We start from the raw sequence: 21,387 nt of genomic DNA, 5'->3' as shown, positions 1-21,387 counted from the left end.
ATATTCTCTCTCTTTCAAGGATTTTGAGGAGGAAAATGTTGCATGTGGTTGATTGAGAAAAGCATGACTATTGTTCTTTGGGCTTATCATTAGCCTGATTATATAAATTTTCCTCAAGTTAGCTGTATCAAGCTCTTGTATTGAGGCATCCTGCTTTTCAGCTCATATTTTGTACTATCCCAGACATTTATAATGTGTATGGAGAAAATGTGCTGTGCAGTTTGTACAGTTAAGTGTAAAACTGATGAGCCCTTCCCTTCACTTCTGGAAATTGGATCACTATTTTTGCATATCCTTTTTTCACAGTATACAAAGCAATTTTGCATGAAGCTAAATTTCTATATTAGAAAGTTCTTTGCTTTATAATTCCATATACTTTAAAAACTGACTGCAGAATTTGGCAAAGGTGACTTGGAATTCAAAAGAGAGATTTTTAGATGGTCAAATAAACAGAAATGAAGACTGTTATACTTCATAAATTATTGCTCTTCCGATTCCATGTTTCCATAACCTAGTTCTTCCTTCTTGGCTTTGATTCCACTAGGCAAATCCAAAGCCACTCTGCTCATTGCCAGTATTAACGGTACACTACAGCCTTTTTTCTATCACTGTTTTGCAGTCTCTGGGGCTCCTATTCTCTCCCAGAGAAACTTTCCACCCAATCTTCTAATTAACACCAGCAGAAATAACACTTTTCAGATACGGTATCATTTAACAGTCTCTCCTCTCATTGCTATTAGGATTTTTGGCAGGGTAGATGTGTAGACTAAGATATACATAGAGCGTAAATTTTTGTGAACTCGAGATCACTTTATTAGGTGCTGAGAAAGGACAGCATAGAGACTTGTCTAAAGTGGAGGGAGCAATTTGAATACAAAAGGTGGGAATACAAAATGCGCGTAGTTTAAAAGGGCCCGCCAAACAGGGGAAGAAAAAAAACCAAAAAAAACCACTCAGGTAGGCTTTGGAGTGGTGAGAGACGCGTGGGTGAAGTCCGCTGCACCCCCACTCCCCCGAAGCCCCCCAGACACCCCCTCAGCAGCCGCCGAGCCCCCTGCCGACCCCCAGCACAGCCGGAGGTGAGCGGGCTCGTGGTGGGAAGGGGTTAACACCTCGCTTGCTGGGAGGAGGCCGCTGCCTGGTGCCGGGCTGGGTCAAGCCCCCGCCCAGGCCCCTACTGAGCCATGCGACCGGAGCCGCGCGAACAGGCTGCGTAAACAGGCGCTCGAGTTAGCGCAGAGTTCACACAGGGGAGGGCGCGGGAGGGCACGAGACCCTGCCTGCAACCCCCCCCAGCCATAGCCAGCCCCAGCTGTAGCCAGCCTACCAGAGGCATGACATGGATGGGCACGCGCCGCACCCCAAGGGTCCCCTCGGGCTCTACGGCCCCTCCACTGGGCACCTCAGAGATGGCCACACAGACGGAGCCCATGGTTCCGGGCTCCACGCAGACGGAGCCCCTGGCTCTTGGCTGCGGGGGCTGCCTGTCCCTTTTTCAGGCTCTGGGGCCTGGGAGCATGGCCACCTCCCCTTGTGGGGTCTGCTCCCTACTGGGGTCTCTGGCGCGCCAGCTGGAGGAGTTCCAGGCCACAGTCCAGAGACTGCGTGCCATCAGGGACTGTGAGCAGGAGATAGACTCCTAATGCCAGGCCCTTCTCCCCCGGGAGCCACAGGGGAGAGCTCCGTCTCCCTCCACGACTAAGGAGGACTCTGGGACCTCCCGCTCTGCCCAGTCAGGGGCATGGACCAAGGTGGTCAAGGGCCTCAAGGCCTGCCGCACCAAGGCCCCCGCCCCACTGGAGCTTAGCAACAGGTTCGCACCTCTTGCAGCCCCAGCAGAGCCCACGCAGTTGCCAGCTCCCGCAGGCAACCCAGGCTCAACCGCAGCTACTGGCCCCGCTCTCCCCAAGACAAAGCGTAAGGTGTTTGTTGTGGGAGACTCCATCCTGCGGGGCACTGAGGGGGCAATCTGCCGCCCCGACCCCTTAGTCCGGAAAGTCTGTTGCTTCCCGGGGGCCCGCATCTGAGACATTGCGGAGAGGATCCCAGAGCTCCTCCGGCCCACAGACCACTACCCCATGCTCCTTATTCATGTGGGCACCAATGACACGGCTCGGAGCACCCCCAGCCAGGTCATGAGGCGCTACAGGAAGTTGGGAGTGGGGCTTAGGGGTCTGGGAGCTCAGGTGGTGTTTTCATTGATCCTCCCAGTCTCGGGCTATGGGCTGAGGAGGGAGAGGAGGATCCACGCGGTGAACCAAAGACTGCGGCGCTGGTGTCATCGGGAAGGCTTTGGCTTCCATGACCACAGCCCGCTCTTTGGCGAGAGAGGCAGCGAGCTGCTGGGAAGAGATGGCTTCCACCTCTCTCCCCTGGGGAGGAGGCTCTTCTCAGCCAGGCTGGCTGACCTGCTCCACCGGGCTTTAAACTAAGCCCGCTGGGGGATGGGGGGGACTACTGCCCCTGCTGGCCCGCTGAACGGCCCTTGCAAAGCCAGCGGAGCCAGGCAATTAAGGGGACACTTAAGGGAGCCCACCCCTGCCCCAGCCCTGGCACAATCTGTGGGCAAGGCAAGAGCCCCCAAGGGCACACTTTGCTGCCTGTACACTAATGCCAGGAGCCTGGGCAACAAGCAGGACGAGCTCGTCCTCCTGCTCAGTGCAAAGAAATATGATGTCATTGGGATAACAGAGACCTGGTGGGACTCTACCCATGACTGGACCACGGGTATAGAGGGCTATACCCTATACAGGAGGGATTGTGTTGACAAAAGGGGCGGGGGTGTAGCTCTCTATGTGAAGGAAAGCTACATGTCCCTGCAAGCTGATGTTGGCGACCGGCATGGACAGCTAGAGACCCTCTGGGTAAAAATTCGTGGGGAATTCGGCACAGGGGACACAACGGTGGGAGTCTACTACAGACCTCCCACTCAAAGTCCCGAGCTTGACCAGGAGTTCGCCCGGGAACTGACTGAGGCCGCTTGCTCCAGGACCTTGGTTGTCATGGGTGACTTCAATTACCCGGACATCTCGTGGGAAGATCACTCAGCTAAATCCGAGCGGGCGTAAAGCTTTCTCTCGTGCGTGGATGACCTCTACCTGACTCAAGAAGTCTATGGGCCAACAAGAGGCAAAGCGCTGCTTGACCTGGTACTGGCTACGGGGGACGACCTAATCGGCGACCTAGTGATCGATGGGAAGTTGGGTGACAGCGACCACAAGCTGATCACCTTCACCATCCGCCGTAAAGCTGGCAAGTCAGTCAGCAACACAGAAGTCCTTGACTTCAGAAAAGCTGACTTTGATAAGCTCAAGAGGCTAGTCGGTCAGGCCCCCAGGGACCATGACCCCAGGGAGATGGGAGTTCAAGAAGAGTGGTTGCTTCTCAAGGAAGCGATCCTCAGTGCACAAGCCAAATCTATTCCAACACGGAGGAAAGGCAGCAAGAAGGCACAGCAGCCCCCCTGGCTCTCCAGAGACCTAGTGGACCTCCTGTGGCTAAAAAGGAAAGCCTACAAAGGATGGAGGACGGGATTCACCTCCAAGGAGGATTATTCTGCACTGGTCCGGTCCTGCAGGGACCAAACCAGGAAAGCCAAGGCTGCAACTGAACTCCAACTAGCTTCAGGCATCAAGGACAACAAAAAGTCCTTTTTCAGGTATATGGGGAGCCGGAGGAAAAGCAAGGGTAACGTTGGACCCCTGCTAAACCAGATGGGGCAACTGACAACTGACACCCAGGAAAAAGCCAACCTATTAAATAGGTACTTTCCGTCAGTCTTTCATCAGTCACACGGGATGTCCATGCCTGCTATGGGACAGGGAAATCTGGGTGAGGGGGATCCCCTACCCTCCATAAATGCTGACCTCGTGAAGGAACACCTTGAGAAGCTGGATACCTTCAAGTCAGCCGGCCCTGACAATCTGCACCCCAGGGTACTCAAGGAGCTGGCGAGCGTCATAGCCCAGCCCCTGGCACGGATCTTTGAAAACTCCTGGTGCTCTGGTGCAGTGCCCGAAGACTGGAAGAAGGCCAATGTGGTGCCGATCTTCAAGAAAGGGAGGAGAGTGGATCCGGCTAACTACAGGCCTGTTAGCCTGAGTTCTATCCTGGGGAAGATCTTAGAAAAGTTTATTAAGGAGGCCATCCTTGAGGGACTGGCCCAGGCTAACATTCTAAGGGATAGCCAGCACGGGTTTGTTGTGGGTAGGTCTTGTTTGACCAATCTCATTTCCTTCTACGACCAGGTGACCTATCACCTGGATGAGGGAGAAGAGATTGATGTCATATATCTTGACTTCAAAAAAGCTTTTGATCTGGTATCCCATGATCACCTCTTGGCCAAACTGCCCAGTTGTGGCCTTGGCTCCACCACGATCCGCTGGCTGGGAAATTGGCTTTGTGGTCGGACCCAGAGGGTTGCGTTTGCTGGCAGTCACTCATCATGGTGCCCTGTGACCAGTGGGGTCCCTCAAGGCTCTGTCCTGGGACCCATACTGTTCAACATCTTCATTAACGATGTGGACATTGGAGTCAGGAGTGGACTGGGCAGGTGCGCCGATGACACCAAACTTTGGGGCAAAGCATCCACGCCAGAAGATAGGCGGGTGATCCAGGCTGACCTGGACAAGCTCAGCAAATGGGCAGACGAGAACCTCACGGTGTTTAACACCGAAAAATGCAAGGTTCTCCACCTTGGGAGGAAAAACCTGCAGCATCCTTATAGGCTTGGCAGTGCTACGTTGGTTAGCACTACAGAAGAAAAAGACTTGGGGGTCATCATTGACCACAAGATGAACATGAGCCTGCAATGCGATGCTGGGGCTAGTAAAGCGACCAAAATGCTGGCGTGCATCCATAGATGTTTCTCGAGGAAATCCCGGGACATCATTCTCCCCTTGTACTCGGCCTTGGTGAGGCCGCAGCTGGAGTACTGCGTCCAGTTTTGGGCTCCACAATTCAAAAAGGATGTGGAGAAGCTTGAGAGAGTCCAGAGGAGAGCCTTGCGCATGATCAGAGGTCAGGAAAACAGATCTTACGATGACAGGCTGAGAGCCATGGGACTCTTTAGCCTGGAAAAGCGCAGGCTCAGGGGTGATCTGATGGCCACCTATAAGTTTATCAGGGGTGACCACCATGATCTGGGGGAACGTCTGTTCACCAGAGCGCCCCAAGGGATGATGAGGTTGAACGGTCACAAAGTCCTGCAAGACCGTTTCAGGCTGGACATAAGGAAGAATTTCTTTACTGTCCGAGCCCCCAAGGTCTGGAACAGTCTGCCAGTGGAGGTGGTTCAAGCACCTGCATTGAACACCTTCAAGAGTAAATTGGATGCTTATCTTGCTGGGATCCTATAACCCCAGCTGACTTCCTGCCTTTTGGGCAGGGGGCTGGACTCGATGATTTCCCGAGGTCCCTTCCAGCCCTAATGTCTATGAAATCTATGAAAAGAGTAGGGAGAGGAAGGTGGAGAGGGGGACAGCGCTGGGAGAGCCTACAGGCACAGAACCTATAGGAACAAAGGGGACGCAAAAGCTAATCCAGGTAATGGGTTAAGTCCTTGCTTAAATGAATGATTTAGGGCAGGGGTTCCAAAACCACGTGCCATGAAGGGTTGGCTGCCTGTTTGCAGGAGGACTGGCTGCTGAAATGGAAGTGACTGGGGACAAGCAAATTGTGGACTGGAAGTGACCAGCATACTATTGATGGATAGCCAACCTTTTTTATAGCTGCCTGCCCGCAGTATGCTGGTCACTGGAGGTCCGCAGTTGCTTCTGGTCCGTGGCTTGCAGATCCTCAGCATAAAAAGGTTGGGAACCCCTGATTTAGAGTTTTAATCTTTGAAATAGCTTCAGCAAATGCTTTTGTCCAAAATTGATTTCTTGGTTTAATTTTGCAGCAGATTTGTGAAAGATTACAGTTTACATTAATTGTAAAACCAAAGGGCAAAGGTAAGTACTTGGGAATTGCCATAACTGGACAGATCACTGTTCTATCTTATTCTGTGCCCTGTTAGTAGTTAATCCAGATGCTTTGGGGGCTACATTTGATGAAGCAGAGATTTCTCCTCCTCTGCAACTGAAGGTTGCATAATCATGCTCATACCCAAGGCGGGTGGTTTTTCTACCATTTAGCTTAGTTATTGCCCTAATATTAAAGTTATGGCTACTGGCCAATCAAAACATAAAATACTTGAGTCCATTGTTATAGGGATGGTCCATTATCAAAGTGAAGCTTTCTGACAAGCTGCAGCTATACTTGTTCATGCCACCACTTTTTTTATTTTTGAATCTCAAATGTACTCTAATTTGGAAGAAACTTCTGTCTGTGTAACTTGGAAAGCTCTGTGTACACTACTCTGCAAACCAGCGTGCCATTTTCAGGGTAGTTTCCCTGAAGAGAAAGGTAGAAACAGGGTGATGTTTCCTGTCTGCTGTTTCTTTTGTCTTTTAGCTACCAGTCTCTTATAACCATTTTTATAACTGTCTCTTATAACCACTTTTTATTTATTTATTTTATTTATTGGAGTTTTGCACTGGCCTTTGTTCTGTCTGCTATTACCTTAAGCTCTATCTGCTTTTTTTGCTTTTCAGAGACCCAAGGAAATGTACTTTATACGTGAAAGCTTGTTTATACCTCCTGCCTATACAGTTGGTCTAATAAAAGAGATCACCTGCAAAAATCCTTGTTCTTCTATTGATGAGAGCAGATTATTAACTTTGAGTTTGTTTAAAAATTTGGTCAGGGTGATGAAGACTGATTTCAATGTCAGCACGATTTTTTCATGGAATTCAGTTGAGAACAAGCAATAGGCAGCCTATGGTTACATTGCACTCAGTTCTTACTACATAACTTAAAGAAGAAAACATTTTCACATTTTATTCCAGACTGTGCTCAACTTCACCCTGCTATTATCATATGGAACGCAATAAACTAGCATCAGTACAGTGGAAATAAGGTCAAAATTGGGCTGCACTGAAGGAAGAGAGTACAAAATCTGTACTGCTCCAATCTTTTGGAGCTTCTCCCTTTCATGGCTGGAGGAGAGTGATGAGTAAGGCATATGCAACCTTGGCAGGTATGGCTATTTATTAGGCCTGTGAGAAGTGGCTAGTATTTGCTTCGGATTCCGATTCGGCTGATTCAGGGGACAGTAATTCAATTTGGTGATTCGAATCACTGTCCCGAATCGATTCAGCTGAATCTGATTCAGAGATTTGGCTGCTGCTGAATCAGCTGAAATCAAACAGGCTCCATCCCCTGCTCGCTCTCCCAGCCCCGTCAATGGCTGCCCTGCCTGGTCCCAGCTCTTTTTTTTTTTTTTAAGCCCCACCCTTACCAGCTCCTGCCAGGAGGGGGGGCAATCCCCACTGCACCCCACTTCCCTGTGCTGCATGGGGTGCTCTGACATGAGTCCCCAGAGGCCCCAATGGCCGCTGCAGCAGCCAGTGAGTGCGGGGCATTTTTTTTTTTAAAGAGCCGGGATGCTGGGATTGGGCGGGGCAGCCAGTGAGAGGGCAGGGAGAGTGGGTGGGGGTCAGGGGGCACTCTGGGAGGCTGGGGGAGTGGGTAGAGGATGGAGGTCCCCCCATGGTTCCCTTCCCCCCTTCTCCAGCCCCCCCCTCCACTTACCAGCATGGAGTCCGGGTCCAGCTCCCTGCAGCAGCAAGCGGGGACTGCCCAAATCTCTGAAGCTCTCCAAATCTTTTCTGACTCTATTCAGAGAACATTGAATCAATGTGGACCTTTTTTATTGGTCTCCTGATTCGATTTGGGTTCAGAGATTCGGCCGCTGAATCTCCTCCGAATCAAATTGGCACCTGAAGCTTCACATAGCCCTATTATTTATGAGAAGAAATTTGGTAGCAGGCTTTTCAAGTTGAATAGTCTGCTGCTCTTCTGTTGCTCTGAGCAGTCTTAAATTAACTTTTGGAACAGCTTACCTAGGGCTGTGGTGGGAGCTTTTAATAAAGATTGGACTTCTGTAAAGATTCTCTAGTTCAAACAAGAATTAAGCCAGGGAGTCCCATGGCTTATGTTATACAGGAGGCCCCAACAGAAGATCAGAATGGTCCTTTGAGACCTAACAATCACAAATCTAGGATCACTTGTTCCTTGGAGCCTGTGCAAGAATTTTAATTTTGTGTCTTGATTAGTGTGTAGAAATAATTAACCACACTAAAAAGCACACAATAAATTTTATTTCATCCTATTCTCATTTGCTTAATGTAAAAGGCCTACATTAAAGCAACCCAGTCTATCTGCTGCTTGCTTCTCTTGGGTGAAGAGAAGGGCATAGAGCCAACCTAGTAGAACTGCATTACTGTGTAAGAATATCTCCTTATTCCATACTTTTTTTATATTAGGAAGCACACGTGCATACAGTGAACGGACTCCTCTCTGGTGAACATCTGCACATCTCATTTCTCCTTTTAGCGAGTGTTGTTTACAAGAGATGGAGTGACCTGTGGCCTGATATCAGTCTTGCACTCCAGAAAGACTCCCACAAGATGACTTAAACGACAAAATATCTCAAAGTAATTTCCCTATAGGTATTGAATGGCAAAAGGGCTTCTGTTATGGCATGCATGCACAGTCTTCTTGCACTGATGTTTCTATATGTGAACAAACCAGGCAAGTATTAGATGTCGGATCATATCTGTAGTGATGAGAAAAGCAGAAAGTAGGCTCGATATGTATTCAGCAGAAGGTGGTATCATATATACACCAGATGATTTTTTACATGAGATTTGTGCCCGCATAAAACTGGCATTATGAACCATACATTAAGCAAAGGTTTAAGTATGTAGATTACTATTACTATTCACATTCTCCATAGCTATCTTATGTGAGCCTTAATAGTCTTGTTCTGTTTATTTCCTTACTTTGTCTTTTTTCATTTTAAGTCTTTAATTTCATGCTGAGGATTTACCAAAGGCACCATATATAACTTCTGTTAGCTTTAATTTCTTTCCACTGTATCCAGCAATAACTCTAAAATTATATTGAACAGAACAAAAACCTGAACAAGAGCAATAAAACAACCAGCATAGAGTCTCAGGATTACCTTCGTGTATTTATGTGTAAAGGATGAGTTGTACATCACTGAATCTTGTACAGAGATAGATTTGTAAAAAAATATTAACAAAGCTCCCTACCTCCTGCTTCACAGAAAGTGAAAATGGGACTACATAATATATTTCTTAGGATAAGTACTTAAAAATATTTTTTAAAAGTGAATTAGGAAGACATAAGTGTTCATTTTCCATTATCTCCTCATGTGTTTAGTGTTACCAGCAATATAACTGAGGGGGAGGAGAGGAGCACTGAAACATCAGCTTGGAGTGAGGACTTAGCTGGGTTGAGGGTAGATACAAAGGCTAGGTACAGAAGTTGCACATAAACCAGTTTAAGTGATCAGAAACTGGTTTAAACCTGTAACAGAACATAAGTTTAGTGCACATAAACTAGTTTTAAAAAGGCTGAAACTGGTTTAAGATAAATCTGGTTGAATGTAGTATCAGACTTAACTGATTTGAGTTAAAGCTGTTTATGGAACATGTGTCCTAGAACCCTTCTTGATTTAAGTTAAATCAACATGCTGAAAAGCATCCCAGCATGCTTTTCAGCCCTGGGTTGGGCTGGGTTATCTGTTCAAGATAGTAGGGCTGGCCCTGCACCTCTGCTCCCTAGCCAGAGCTCTGGCTGGCTGAGAAGTGGGTGGACGACTGCAGCCAGGGTCTGTGTGGAAGGGACACAGCAGCATCTAACAGGCTTTCCCCAGCCACACCCCTCCTCACTATTTGCTGCTCAAGTAGGGATCCCTCCCTGTGTCCCCACTCCCACAACAGGGACCCCAGCAGCACAGACCTGGCTAGCACTAATGCTTTATACTTAACGCTTTGCAATAGCACTTGATTTTTTCCCTCTGTTTGTTGGCTGTATCTTTTCTTGTCCTGCTACTTCATCTGCTATATATTTTTCTGTTGTACTGGTCACTTTTTTTTTAGAATTGATTGGTATATTGAGGGATATGGTAAAGTATGGATTTGATTCTCTGTTTGGGAAGGTGGAAGAGTGTGGATTGGTAAGAAAGTGTTTTGCCCACAATCTATATCCACTACCAGATTTTTTTTTTTTGTTGAAAACAGTGCCAGGAAAAAAATGGAGGGGATCACCTAAATATTTACCATGTTCAGGAAAAATCACAAAAGTAGATATTTGAAGTGATGACTCTCTAGACTAAGGAAGGCTGTTTTGGTGTTAGTGCGTGTGTGTTTTTTTTAACGGAAATGATTTTCTAATTAATGCGAAGTAGAGTTGTATTCACTCACCATAAGCTCTGTGAATTATTCTTTTCTGTTTGGTTTATAGTAGGCCTTGGTTCAGTTGAATGGAATCTAAGGAAGAGGTGCGTGTTCAGCCCAGTTCACATTTCAGTTTTAATCCACGAACAGAAGATGTTTTATCCATTGGTATTCTTTTTAATAAAAACGTACAGAATGATTTGTGGAAAGCAAATGACTTAAATGTCTTGCATATATTTACTTGCTCCTTTAACTGCAAAGGTCCTCATGTGGTTCCTGCTTCTGCTGGCAGTGTTTCATGAAGAGAATCCTTAGCAGGTACACTTGATGCTTTGCATGGGGTTTTATAGTGAGATTCAGTGGTAGGGATTTCAAGATTACCTAGCCTTTTTCCACGCATTTGTTTTGGGATTTCAACAGCATCATGTTTGGGTTTTGAATGAAAAGATTACTCTTCTGGTTCATAGTGTGAACTGAATGCTGTCTAGGTCTGGAGAAAGGTCAGAGAGAGCTGTGGGAAAAACTAGGAAACTGGACAGACTGCAGGGAGTCCAGATTTGTTCCAGGGCTGCATTTTTCTAGTGTTGATTGCTTGTCTTTTAAAAAGTATTTACTGGCAAACTCTCATGTCAGGATAGACTTTGAACATTAAGGTGAATTGTTCTCAATCTTTTTTGACTCAAGACACCTCTTGGTTTCTTAGCTTCCACTTATTTTTGATGACAGAAAAGAGATAGAACAATGCTTCTGTTGCAAAGAACTGAGAAAGACCACAACAGGTCAAAATGTTTTTGACATCATGGGCTCCTTTTTGAAATCTCTGGGTTTATTTTGTGAATCATGTGGAACCCTGGTTGAGACTTACTGACAGAAGCATGCTACTTAAGAGTGATGGACACTTTTGTCGGAAGAAACTTTCTTGCATCTGTGAATTAATCTGCAAGTAGGCTGTCTCATGGAAAACAAAGAGGAAAATGAAACCACTGGTCTGATGTTTTAGGTTATAGTTTCTTGGGGGAAGTCACATGCTGTAGCAGTGGATGCTAGGAAAGCCTTAAGTTTCTAATGTGAATACTTGTTGCTGATACTTAATAAGCAATAATTTATGATAGTAAAATGCTTTAAACTTTCTAATTCTAGGAATATTTGTGCAATATCAGCTTAAAATGTTGTTCCAGTGAGTGTTCCTGGCAGAGTAAATGTTTTCTGCAGAATCCAAGGCAATAAACAAGAGGCATAACTGCAGTTGAAAGTAATAGTACAGATCCTCCACTGGTCCAAATAATGTAACTCCAGTGATTTCAGTGGAGTGATGCTGATTGACATCCACTGAGATTCTAGCAGTACGTGCTTAAAATGGCTGGTATATTGAGAATAAAAGGAATTTTTAGGAAGAGACAGCTAAGAGAAGTTGCAATGAAGACTGATAGGGTAAATTCTGATTACTTCTCCCTCCAGCAGTTCAGGAATAAAACATTGTTGCAATGATATTGTTCAATATGGGCACATAGCGGTCAACACTCTGGAGTTATGGTAAAGTATAAAACCCATTAGACTGTTGGCCAGTCATTCAGGTGACTTTTCTTGTTTTGCTCTGACATTTGATGTTCTGCATTAAAAAAAAATGTACATGTATTGCCTCATTTTCAGCTGCTGGGATATGGAAGATACTGTCAATAAAATACTTAGCCACACACCAGCCACCAAGTGGAGGAGAGAGGTACTTTTTCATTATAATAAGAATAACAGTTATATCTACCATTACCCAAGGCAGTGACTCATGCTTATGTTTAATGAATATTTCTGAACTCTTGTCAGATCATTTGTATAGGAATTAACATATGTCTCTTCTACTGAGAAGTGTTCCACCAAAACTTTACCATCGCTTGCAAATCCTTTTTGCCATAGTCTTCTTGACAATAAATAGGGAACAATGTCTTTCAGACCTTGTAATGTATCTGTTTTAAGGCTATATGACTACTTGTGTCATATCTTTACTATACTTGAGTAATTAGTGCCTAGGTTTGAATACTCAACTTTGCAGTGTCCTTCTTCACAGGTAGGCTAAATTAAGCTATACCAGAGTTTGACTACAGCATCAGTATAGGCTCTTATCTGTGCATCACTAAGACTTCCCATGGTTCTTTTTGCTGCAGTTAGTTGTAAGAGAGCATGTCTATCCTGGATAAACACAGGAATTGTGGAAAGGCTTTGATGTGAGTGATTTACCAGCCCCAGAGTAGATGACATTCAAGCTTCGGTCCATATCACCAGGCATGCCAAACAGGTTAGATTGAAACATCTTTTAAATCAGCTGAGAGATTTTTGTGTGTGCATGGGATGGGGTAGTAGCTAAGGAAGAGCCCAGATTAGTCTATTCTGCAGTGTATGGGTGTGTGTAGATGAAACAGGGGCCCTAAGTTGAAGCGGTGGGTTTTCAAAAACACCGCTTCAATTTAGGGCTGATTAAACCCCAGTGTTGTGCACACACCCTGCTGACCTACCTGCCTCTCTGGAGGGGAGAGGAGGGTGAGTTGCCCGGGGCGGGGGGGGTTGCGGGCTGGTGCTTCCCTCCACAGCAGTGGTGCCCCCCCTCTACCCACCCCCCAGCAGCACCTGCCCACAGGCACCCAGCTTGGGCAGTCCTGGGGGGCACCACAGCCATGGAGGGAAGCACTGGGCCCTTGCACAGCTCAGACAGGCAGGCAGCCTCTAAAGAGGGGGTCAGGGAATCAGGCTCGCCACTTTTCTTGGGCGGAGCCTGCTTTCCCAGGCTGCTGCCAGGGCTTCCTGCAGAGCCATGGAGCTGTATGGAGCCTGGTACTTCACTCTATGGCTGTAGGGGCAGCAAACTAAAACTCCTTGAAGGCATTTAAGTTTGCTGTGCCCCAAGTCATTTAAGGCTTATTACACCACTGAATTTCCTGCAGTGGCTGGAATTAATGCTCAATATGCTACTAAGGCATGCAAACACTGACACCATTAAAGAAATGCAAAAGCATTTAGCCTGCTTTAAAGTGTCATGCACGCACACCTCGTTTCGTCTACACATGGCCTATAACTCTAGGCACATACACCCTGCAATGTAACTGGTGTGAGGCTGACAGCAAAGCATCTCCTTCATGCTCTGTTGGAGATGCAAATAATTTCACCTGTTTTGTCCAAATAGTCTGGTCTTCTCTAGCCATTTATTTCTGTATGTCAGCCTTGGCGGAAGTCCAGAAATTACCTCCTAACTCCACCGCACTGCATGAGGCTGAAAGCATGCACGGGAACTGAGTTGCATTCTGGTTAAGGCAGTAAACCTAAATGAGTCATGTGAAGTGAATAATTTAGAGAAGTAAATTTAACCAATTTTACATTTCTCCTGTAGCTCCTTATTTTAACCAACCTCATTTTGGTTTTCAAGGCTTAAGATTTTGTCTTTGTTCTTTCTACCTTTATGTCTTTATTTTTTGGAAAGTGCCAAATGTTGCTCTTCTGCAGTTAATTTATTCTATTTAAATGTGTGCTAATCAAAGCATCCAAAAACCGAGGTATCCAGAATCTCTAGGTGTTTTGGGAAAATATTGATGTTTCCATGTTCATTAAACCAAAGGGGCACCCATAATGTTAAAAGAGACAACTCTGTTCCAGATTTTTCATCTTTAGGTTGGTCATTGCAGGTACTGGAAAAATAAAACCAAAGCCCTGGAAAAACCATGAAGTGCTTGTTTCCCAGAAGGTTAACTGATAGGTTCTCAGGTGCTAAATTCCAAATTCATTGTTTTTCAGATGGGTTCCTCATTTGCCAATGCAACATTCCAGTCCAAAATAACAGAAACAGCTGACATCATGGTTGGAACATGTTATATGGTGTTTGGTAAGTCTGTTTCCAGGGCAAGTGCATTTTTGGAATCTTCCTTATAATTTTTTTTTGTGATTTATTATTTTGTGTTCTGGAGACTGTGATAAGAAAAGGGAGGTTTAGAAACAACTCTTTATCTTTTTCATAATTGGAAAAGAACAGAATAAATCAACGTAACAAGCCATGTATTTTTATTAAAAAGAAAACACCTGTTTGAATTTGGTTGTTTTAATCATTTCACAGTAAGTATAGATTTTTGATTGACTTCCAAGATTTAAGATAATTTTTCAGCACTCGACTGCAAAACACCGTGTGACTAGTTACAGTAATCCACATATACATACAGGTGTCAGATCCTTTTTACAATGGTAAATTTTAACTTGAATCTTAATGCAGACCACTGACCTCAGGGGGAGGTAGGCAAGTTTACACTATATGAGAATTAAGTCTGCAATATTTTGTATTTTTTATGGCATTAACATGATTCTCTAGTTTCTAACCCTTGTGCAGACCTCTTCATCCAGAAGTTGTTCCAACACAGCTCAGATACCTCATGGGCTCAGTGCACCTTAACATCTGAACTAACGCAGGATTGTAACATTACATTCCTAAACAACAAAACTGAGTCAAATTTCCTAGGTTTTGTGCATGAGAAATCTCAATATTTTATTTCCATGGGATTGAGCCTGTTTATACTATTGATGAATATGGTCCTATGCCAGGGGTGGGCAAAATCCAGCCTGTATCAAATGATTCTGTCTGGTACAGCTGCTTCTCTGATGGAGAATTGTATCTGACTTTGTCTGCCCTGGCTTTTGGTGCCTCTTGCCCTTCTCCCTTCCCTGTGCCAGCTGGCTGCAGCAGCAGCAGCCGCTCCTCTCCCCAGCCTGCCCTGCCTTGCCCTCTAACTCCCAATGTACGCTCCACGGCAGGGGCCACTGAGCTCCTGGCTAGGCTTCTGCTGCTGGCTGTGTGCAGCTCCAGCCCTGTAGCTGTTTGCAATCCAGGCACCCTGGTGAGTTGAAGCTCAGGTAAGATTCTCCCCTGTGGGGGGATGGGGAGCAGGGGGAGAAAGGCCAAGAGACATGAGTTATCCAGGCTCTGCTGGGCCAGGCCGGGGCCTGGTGGTAGGGGCACAAGCACTGCTAAGGTGGTGCTGCACTGTGGCCCTGTGTGCCGCTTTGGGCTGCACCACATAGGTGCAGCTGGAGTGGCTGGTATGGCTCCTGCCTGACCCTGACATGGCTCTTGCCCAACTCTGAGTCCCTGGCACATGGCTAGGTTGGGCAGGAACAGTGCCAGCTACGCTCACATGACACACAGTGATGCATGGGAACACAGTATCCCACTGACCCTGCTTGGCTTGGCCTGGCCACATGTTAGGGACTCGGGGATGGTGGGTGCAGGGAGAAGGGGGAAACAAAGTGTGGCACTGGTCCAGCTGGAACCCAGGTAATTTGCAGCTCCTGGCCCCCTTCTCCCTTCACCCCCTCCCATGCCATGAGTCTCTGGCATATGACCGGGCTGGATTAGTGTCATACTGTACTGGCTTTGCAACAAACTGGTATTTGCAGTTTTTTGATCAGAAAAAAAAAATCCTGAGCTTGACTTTTTCCTCCTTGCAAATGAAAATTAGATTATTTGTTTTTGGTGAGACTTTATTTCTGGTTCTAATGTTCTTCATTCAGATAAACAAAAAAGCAAAATGCAAGTTCACACACTAAATAATGAATTTCAGGTGGAATTGTGAATAGTGCATCTGTTTTAGGAACATGTGTCGAATACTCTCTTCCACCTTAACTTGAACAACAGCATGTTCAGCACAATGGTACCTTTTTATTTTCTCTAGAGAACCAACCTATCTTGGATCACTGTTTCTTGTTTCACTTTGACTTCCCAGCATGTACTATGTTTGTAATAGCAGAGATGCTGAGAGCATTAAAATATGATGTTTACAATATTTAAATAGAGATAAACTAATTATTTACTAGCTCAGAAGACACCTGCCCCAAAGGGGTTGGTCGTCTCTTAGGGCACCTATACACGAGCAGACTCAATTAATCAAGTTTGCTGGAGTGTGGTAATTACCACACTCCAGCAGACTTCAGCATCTTGTGTATCAGCATCCCTGTACTTAAAAATAGTGATAGGGGGGTGCTTTATCTCTAAACCTTGTTCAATGCTATTTTTAAGCATGGGGATGCTGATACACAAGGTGCTTTAGTTAGGGTGGTTCTTGAAGCTGCTTTAAAGTGCCCCCCCACTCCAGGAACACATATGTAGATGCTTTTAATGTCTCTGGCTAACTTTGTGACCCAGCACAATCCTAAAACAGCTGTGGCATTGATTGTGTGCATGCTGGAACATCAGAGGAAACCATGAGCAATGATACAAATGGGGAGGAACATTGTGGGACCTGAAAATCAGAAAAAAAGGTAAACTGTTATTTTGGAACAATGTGATGATCATCCTACTGAAGTTGTTGAGCCCGGCCAGAATTGTTGATGCAGCTGGAATTTTCACATTCTTGCGGCAGATCATCTTGATAGGCAAGAGTAATTCCAGTGCCTGGAGTTTACAAACCATTTATGCCCCATGTCATATGATATTTCTCACAAGGAAATATGTCATTCTTGAATAATTTATGTTCTAACTGAAGCATTGGCCCTGGTTGAAAAATGAAAAAAATAATTGCATGTAACCTTTGAAAAAAAGTGCTTTTTTTCCATTTTGAAATATTCTGATTAGAAATATCTTCAGAAGCTGTGGTAATTTTTTAAAAAGAAATATTTCAGATTTTAAATATCAGTATTTTAAATTTTAGCTTTTATCTTCTCTGCTTTTTCTCTAATTTCTTTTTTCCTCTTTTTCCACTGATTGTTTCTTCACAGGTTTTTTTTTTCACCCCATTTTTCTTTCTGTCCTAACTTTAAAGAAGGCAACATTTTCGAAAATTAAACTGGTAGAAGGAAAAAATGATCCACTTTCATTATGAAGATACAGTTCATTTTGATGCCCTGTGGGGGGTGGGGAAGAGCAGTAGGTCTATAGGGAAATGATGATATTTAAAAAAAAAAATGTTTGAATTTCGGGATCTAATAAAGTGATACATTTTATTTTTTTTAAAGAATCAGTGCTCTTTGGTTTGGAAAATAGTTTTGAACAAAATAGTTTTGACCAGCTCAGACAATCTCAGCTCTTACATTAAAATCCCTTTTCTTTTCCTTTCCTTTCCATCTCAAATTTTTGGGATATGTTTAATAAGGTCAAGGATAGAAAACAATTTAGTACCAAATAATACAATTCTTTAAGTAGCCCAACAGCCAATCCAGCTGGTTCATCTCTTTCCTGTGAAAACCAGATGTTCTCTATAGAACCTTTGAAAAACTGGACAATATGACTACTACTTCCCCATGGTCCTGGGGGTACCATCCGCCCACTCCCAGTTGGCATATGCAAGGCTCAGAAATGAAGCAGTGAAGCTGTCCTGAGGGCACTTTTCCTGCTGCTGCTGTCAGTCCTGCCAGGGGCAGAGGTCCTGTAAACAGTCATTGGAAATGCTCTGAAAGTGGCTCCCTCTCCTCATTTCCAGGCCTGGCACATGCAAAGGGGGCATGGATGGATGGGTTATATTTGAGAGCAGCCACTCCTGGAAGTAAACATGTCATAAGTTGCTACTAAATCACTGAATATGAAAACATATAAAATGAGGGACAACCTAGAACTGCTGTATTAATGAGTCCCTGCTGAGTTTTTTAATGTACAATTTGAGTTTGAATTTCTAATCCATGAGCCAGCGTGCTACCTCTAGATATATTTAATGGGTCATCCTGATAGTTCAGAGGTATGGAATGAATGATTGCACTTCCAACATGGTAAGCTACTACCTACATGTGCCTTGTATCATCACGGGTAAGTGGAATATAAAAACTATATTAGGTTCTGATAAAGAGAAACATACTGAGGATAATGGAGAGAACATTTAATTTCATTTCTTCGTGGTACCTTTTGTATTATCATTGATTACAGTTTAGTCTTAAATAAGGCATTCCTGTGAAAATGTACCAAAGAAAGAATATATGAGGAGAGTGATTTAGGGGTCAGAGCACTGGGCTGGGACACAAGACATGAACTTGACCTTTGGTGCTACTACGAACCCCTAGGTGAAGGGCATCTTATACAGATCATTTCTGTATAAAGATTGTGAGAAGCTCTGATACTGTGGTAGTGAGGGCCATTTAAGTACCTAAATGGAAGAAAGGAAGGTTATCAAGTGTTGTGTTTTTTGGTTTTTTTTTTTTAATGAAGGTGCTCAACATTTCTTTGAATGTTCATCCTATAAGCATTGGACATACATTATTTTCATGTAAAGAATATTAACATAATTAACAAGAGTATTTCATTCCATTTAATCTTTTTTCCATAGGAATATGCTCATTTTGTGGGAACACTGTTCTTCTGTATGTTTCATATAAGAAAAAGAATTTGCTGAAACCAGCAGAGTACTTCATAATCAACCTTGCCATCAGTGACCTTGGTATGACTCTGACTTTGTGCCCCCTAGCTGTAACATCCAGCTTTTCACACAGGTTTGTTCAATATGGACATGGTGTTTAACAACCTCTACACACACTGGAGATCTTTACCAGTGGAGAGGCCTGCATTATTCTACCACTCTTGTTGTAATGACAGAGAAAATTAATTATAGGGACTGAAAGAAGTTTGTTATAGAACAGCAGAGTTACTGAGCTGCAGGCTGCAATTAGCATTCTAGCCTGTTTTGAAGCCACTGACTTTCTGATTCATACTGGAAAAAGTGGCAGGGATATTTCTTTCACACAACTGCTTTACCTGCTGTCTTTTTTGTCTGCTTTGGGAGGAATCATAAAAGAAGTTGGAAAATGCTTACCCCCCACTCTTTTTTTTTTTTAGTGCTAGTCAAATATGATGAAGTTGCACTTAAAAATCTAAGGTAATCTGTAACTCCTGACGATGCAATTTTAATCCTGGGTTTTAAGATTAGAGTTAATTCCCAACCTACAATCTACCCCATAACTAGCTTTCCCCTCCTTTGCCCCTTCCTCTTCTCCCTATCTGTGCCTTGTTGGATATTGGACAGGATCTAGTACATTCTGGAACTTCCCTAGGGAGCTTTATGAAATGGTGAAAGGGAAATAAGTGCTGGCCCGGGAAGGGCAGAAAGAGTCTAAATAGTTCTGTCCAGTGTTTTTCTCTGAACGCTGAGTTCTTAGGTATATAGTATGGAATAGCATGATACTTGTACTGTTGGGCCTGTTGATAATCACCAAATTTCTTGTAATCCTGCAAGGCTGGGTGCAAAGTGCTGTTTTATCTTTACTGACTATTTCACAGCAAGACTGAAAGTATGTGTGAAATTCTGAAAACTGAGAGAAATGTGTAAAGTTTTCAGTTGGCTGAAAAGGGTAACAGAAATTTGCAAGGTTTATTAAAACCAAACACAGCTTAGTTTGGGCATAAAATGAGCTGGGAGGGTGAATATTCTGCCTGCCCTTCATTTTAGTTCTAAGAGTGAATAGGTCAGAGGAGATATGGAGTCAAGAGAGCAGCTCGGTGTTCTCTGGATGTCTGTATAGTAATGTAACAGGAAAGAGAAAAGTGTATGAGAAAGGTCAGCAGCAGCAGTGATGTTGTCCAAATCAGCTGAAACTTTTGACTGTGAAGTGTGTGTAGATGAAACGGGGGCCCTAAATTGAAGTGGTGGGTTTTAAAAAACACCGTTTCAGTTTAGGGCTGATTAAACCCCCATGTTGTGCACACACCCCATTGACTTACCTGCCTCTGGTGGGGTGGGGAGGGCGACCTGCCAGTGGGCTGTGGGGGAAGGAGTGGTGCTTCGCTCTGCGGCAGCAGCACCCCTGTCCTGCCCCTAGGTGGCACCCACCCGGAGGCACCCTGCTCGGGCAGTCCCAGGGGCACCGCAGCCATGGAGAGAAGCACGGGTGTGGGGGCGTGGAATCAGGCTCACTGCATTTTTTGGGCGGAGCTGCTTTTCTAGGCTGCTGCCAGGCTGCCTGCAGGGCTTCCTGCAGAGCCACAGAGCTGCACAGAGCCTGGTGCTTTGCTTTGTGGCTGTAGGGGCAGCAAACTAAAACTTCTTGAAGGAGTTTTAGTTTGCTGCACCCCGAGTCACTTAAGGTGCATTATGCTGCCAAATTTCCTTCAGTGGACATTAATTACAGCTGCTGTAGCAAATCTAGCAGTGTAATGGACCTTACCAAGGAGTTTTAGTTTGCTGCCGGACCAGCCATGGAATGAAGCACTGAGCTCCATGTAGCTCAGGGGCTCTGAAGGAAGTCCTGCAGGCAGCCTGGCAGCAGCCCAGGAAGGCAGACTCTGCCCAAGAGAGGGAAAAAAAAAGTGGTGATCCTGCTCTGTTGTTTTTTCTTCCCTAGAGCCTGCTTGCCTGCATGAGTTGTGAGGGAGCCCAGTGCTTCCCTCCACGGCCATGGTGCCCCCAGGACAACCAGAGCTGAGTGCCTGAGGGTGGGTGCTGCCTGGGGGTGGAGGCCACCACTGCGGTGGAGAGAAGCACCAGCCTTCCCTGCAGCCCAGGGACCACTCTGTCGGCTGGCAGCTTACCCTCCCCTCCCCCGGGCTGGAGAGGCAAGTAAGTCGGGCATGTGCACGATACAGGGGTTTAGTTGCTCCCTAAACTGAAGTGGTGTTTTTAACCTCACAGACCTGTGGTTCAGGCACTCTCTTGACTCATGGACAACTTAAGTTGATTTATTTCCAAATAAGGGTGAAAGGGAATATGAATCCAGCACCCCCCTGTTGCAGATGAGTACCTTAATCACTGGGTTATTGGAGATAAAGATGATAACACCTCCAACACTTTCTGAATGGCTCTTAAGTCACCTTATATATCAGGACTTTTGTTTTGAAACTTCTTTTGGTTTTTTGCTAAAAATGCATGAAATAGGAAAAACCCTCTTCTTCTAGTCTAAGTATTCTGAATGCCATTTTTGATAATTTTTTTCCTTTTTAGTAGACCAATATATATTTTAGTAATATATTAATAGAGACCTACTGAAATCATGATTACGCAGATTGCGCAGAAGTCATGAAATTGGGTGATTTTCATTAAATCTGTGGGGGAGAGGGCACATTATGTACTAAAAATAAAATACTGGCTCCCCAGTGGCAGCCAACAGTCGTCCTGGGTTTACAGCTGGTTGGTGGGAAGACGAA

The 21,387-nt window shown here is 45.0% G+C and overlaps 1 protein-coding gene across 1 annotated transcript in view; it reads left to right on the top strand.

Annotated features, from left to right (window-relative positions):
• Positions 1-21,387, top strand: part of LOC149869186 (opsin-5-like) — a 115,852-nt gene that overhangs the window by 51,396 nt on the left and 43,069 nt on the right. Inside the window, exons 2-3 of the mRNA XM_090037315.1 lie at positions 14,082-14,169; positions 18,581-18,743. Of these exons, the coding sequence (XP_089893441.1) occupies positions 14,082-14,169; positions 18,581-18,743 (251 nt within the window). The remainder of the gene's footprint in view (positions 1-14,081; positions 14,170-18,580; positions 18,744-21,387) is intronic.

Source organism: Crocodylus siamensis, chromosome 3, assembly GCF_052110815.1.
Source record: "Crocodylus siamensis isolate JL-2025a chromosome 3, ASM5211081v1, whole genome shotgun sequence".
NCBI lineage: Eukaryota > Metazoa > Chordata > Crocodylia > Crocodylidae > Crocodylus > Crocodylus siamensis.
Note: the sequence above shows the minus strand (reverse complement) of the source record. Positions and strands in the feature narration are given on the sequence as shown.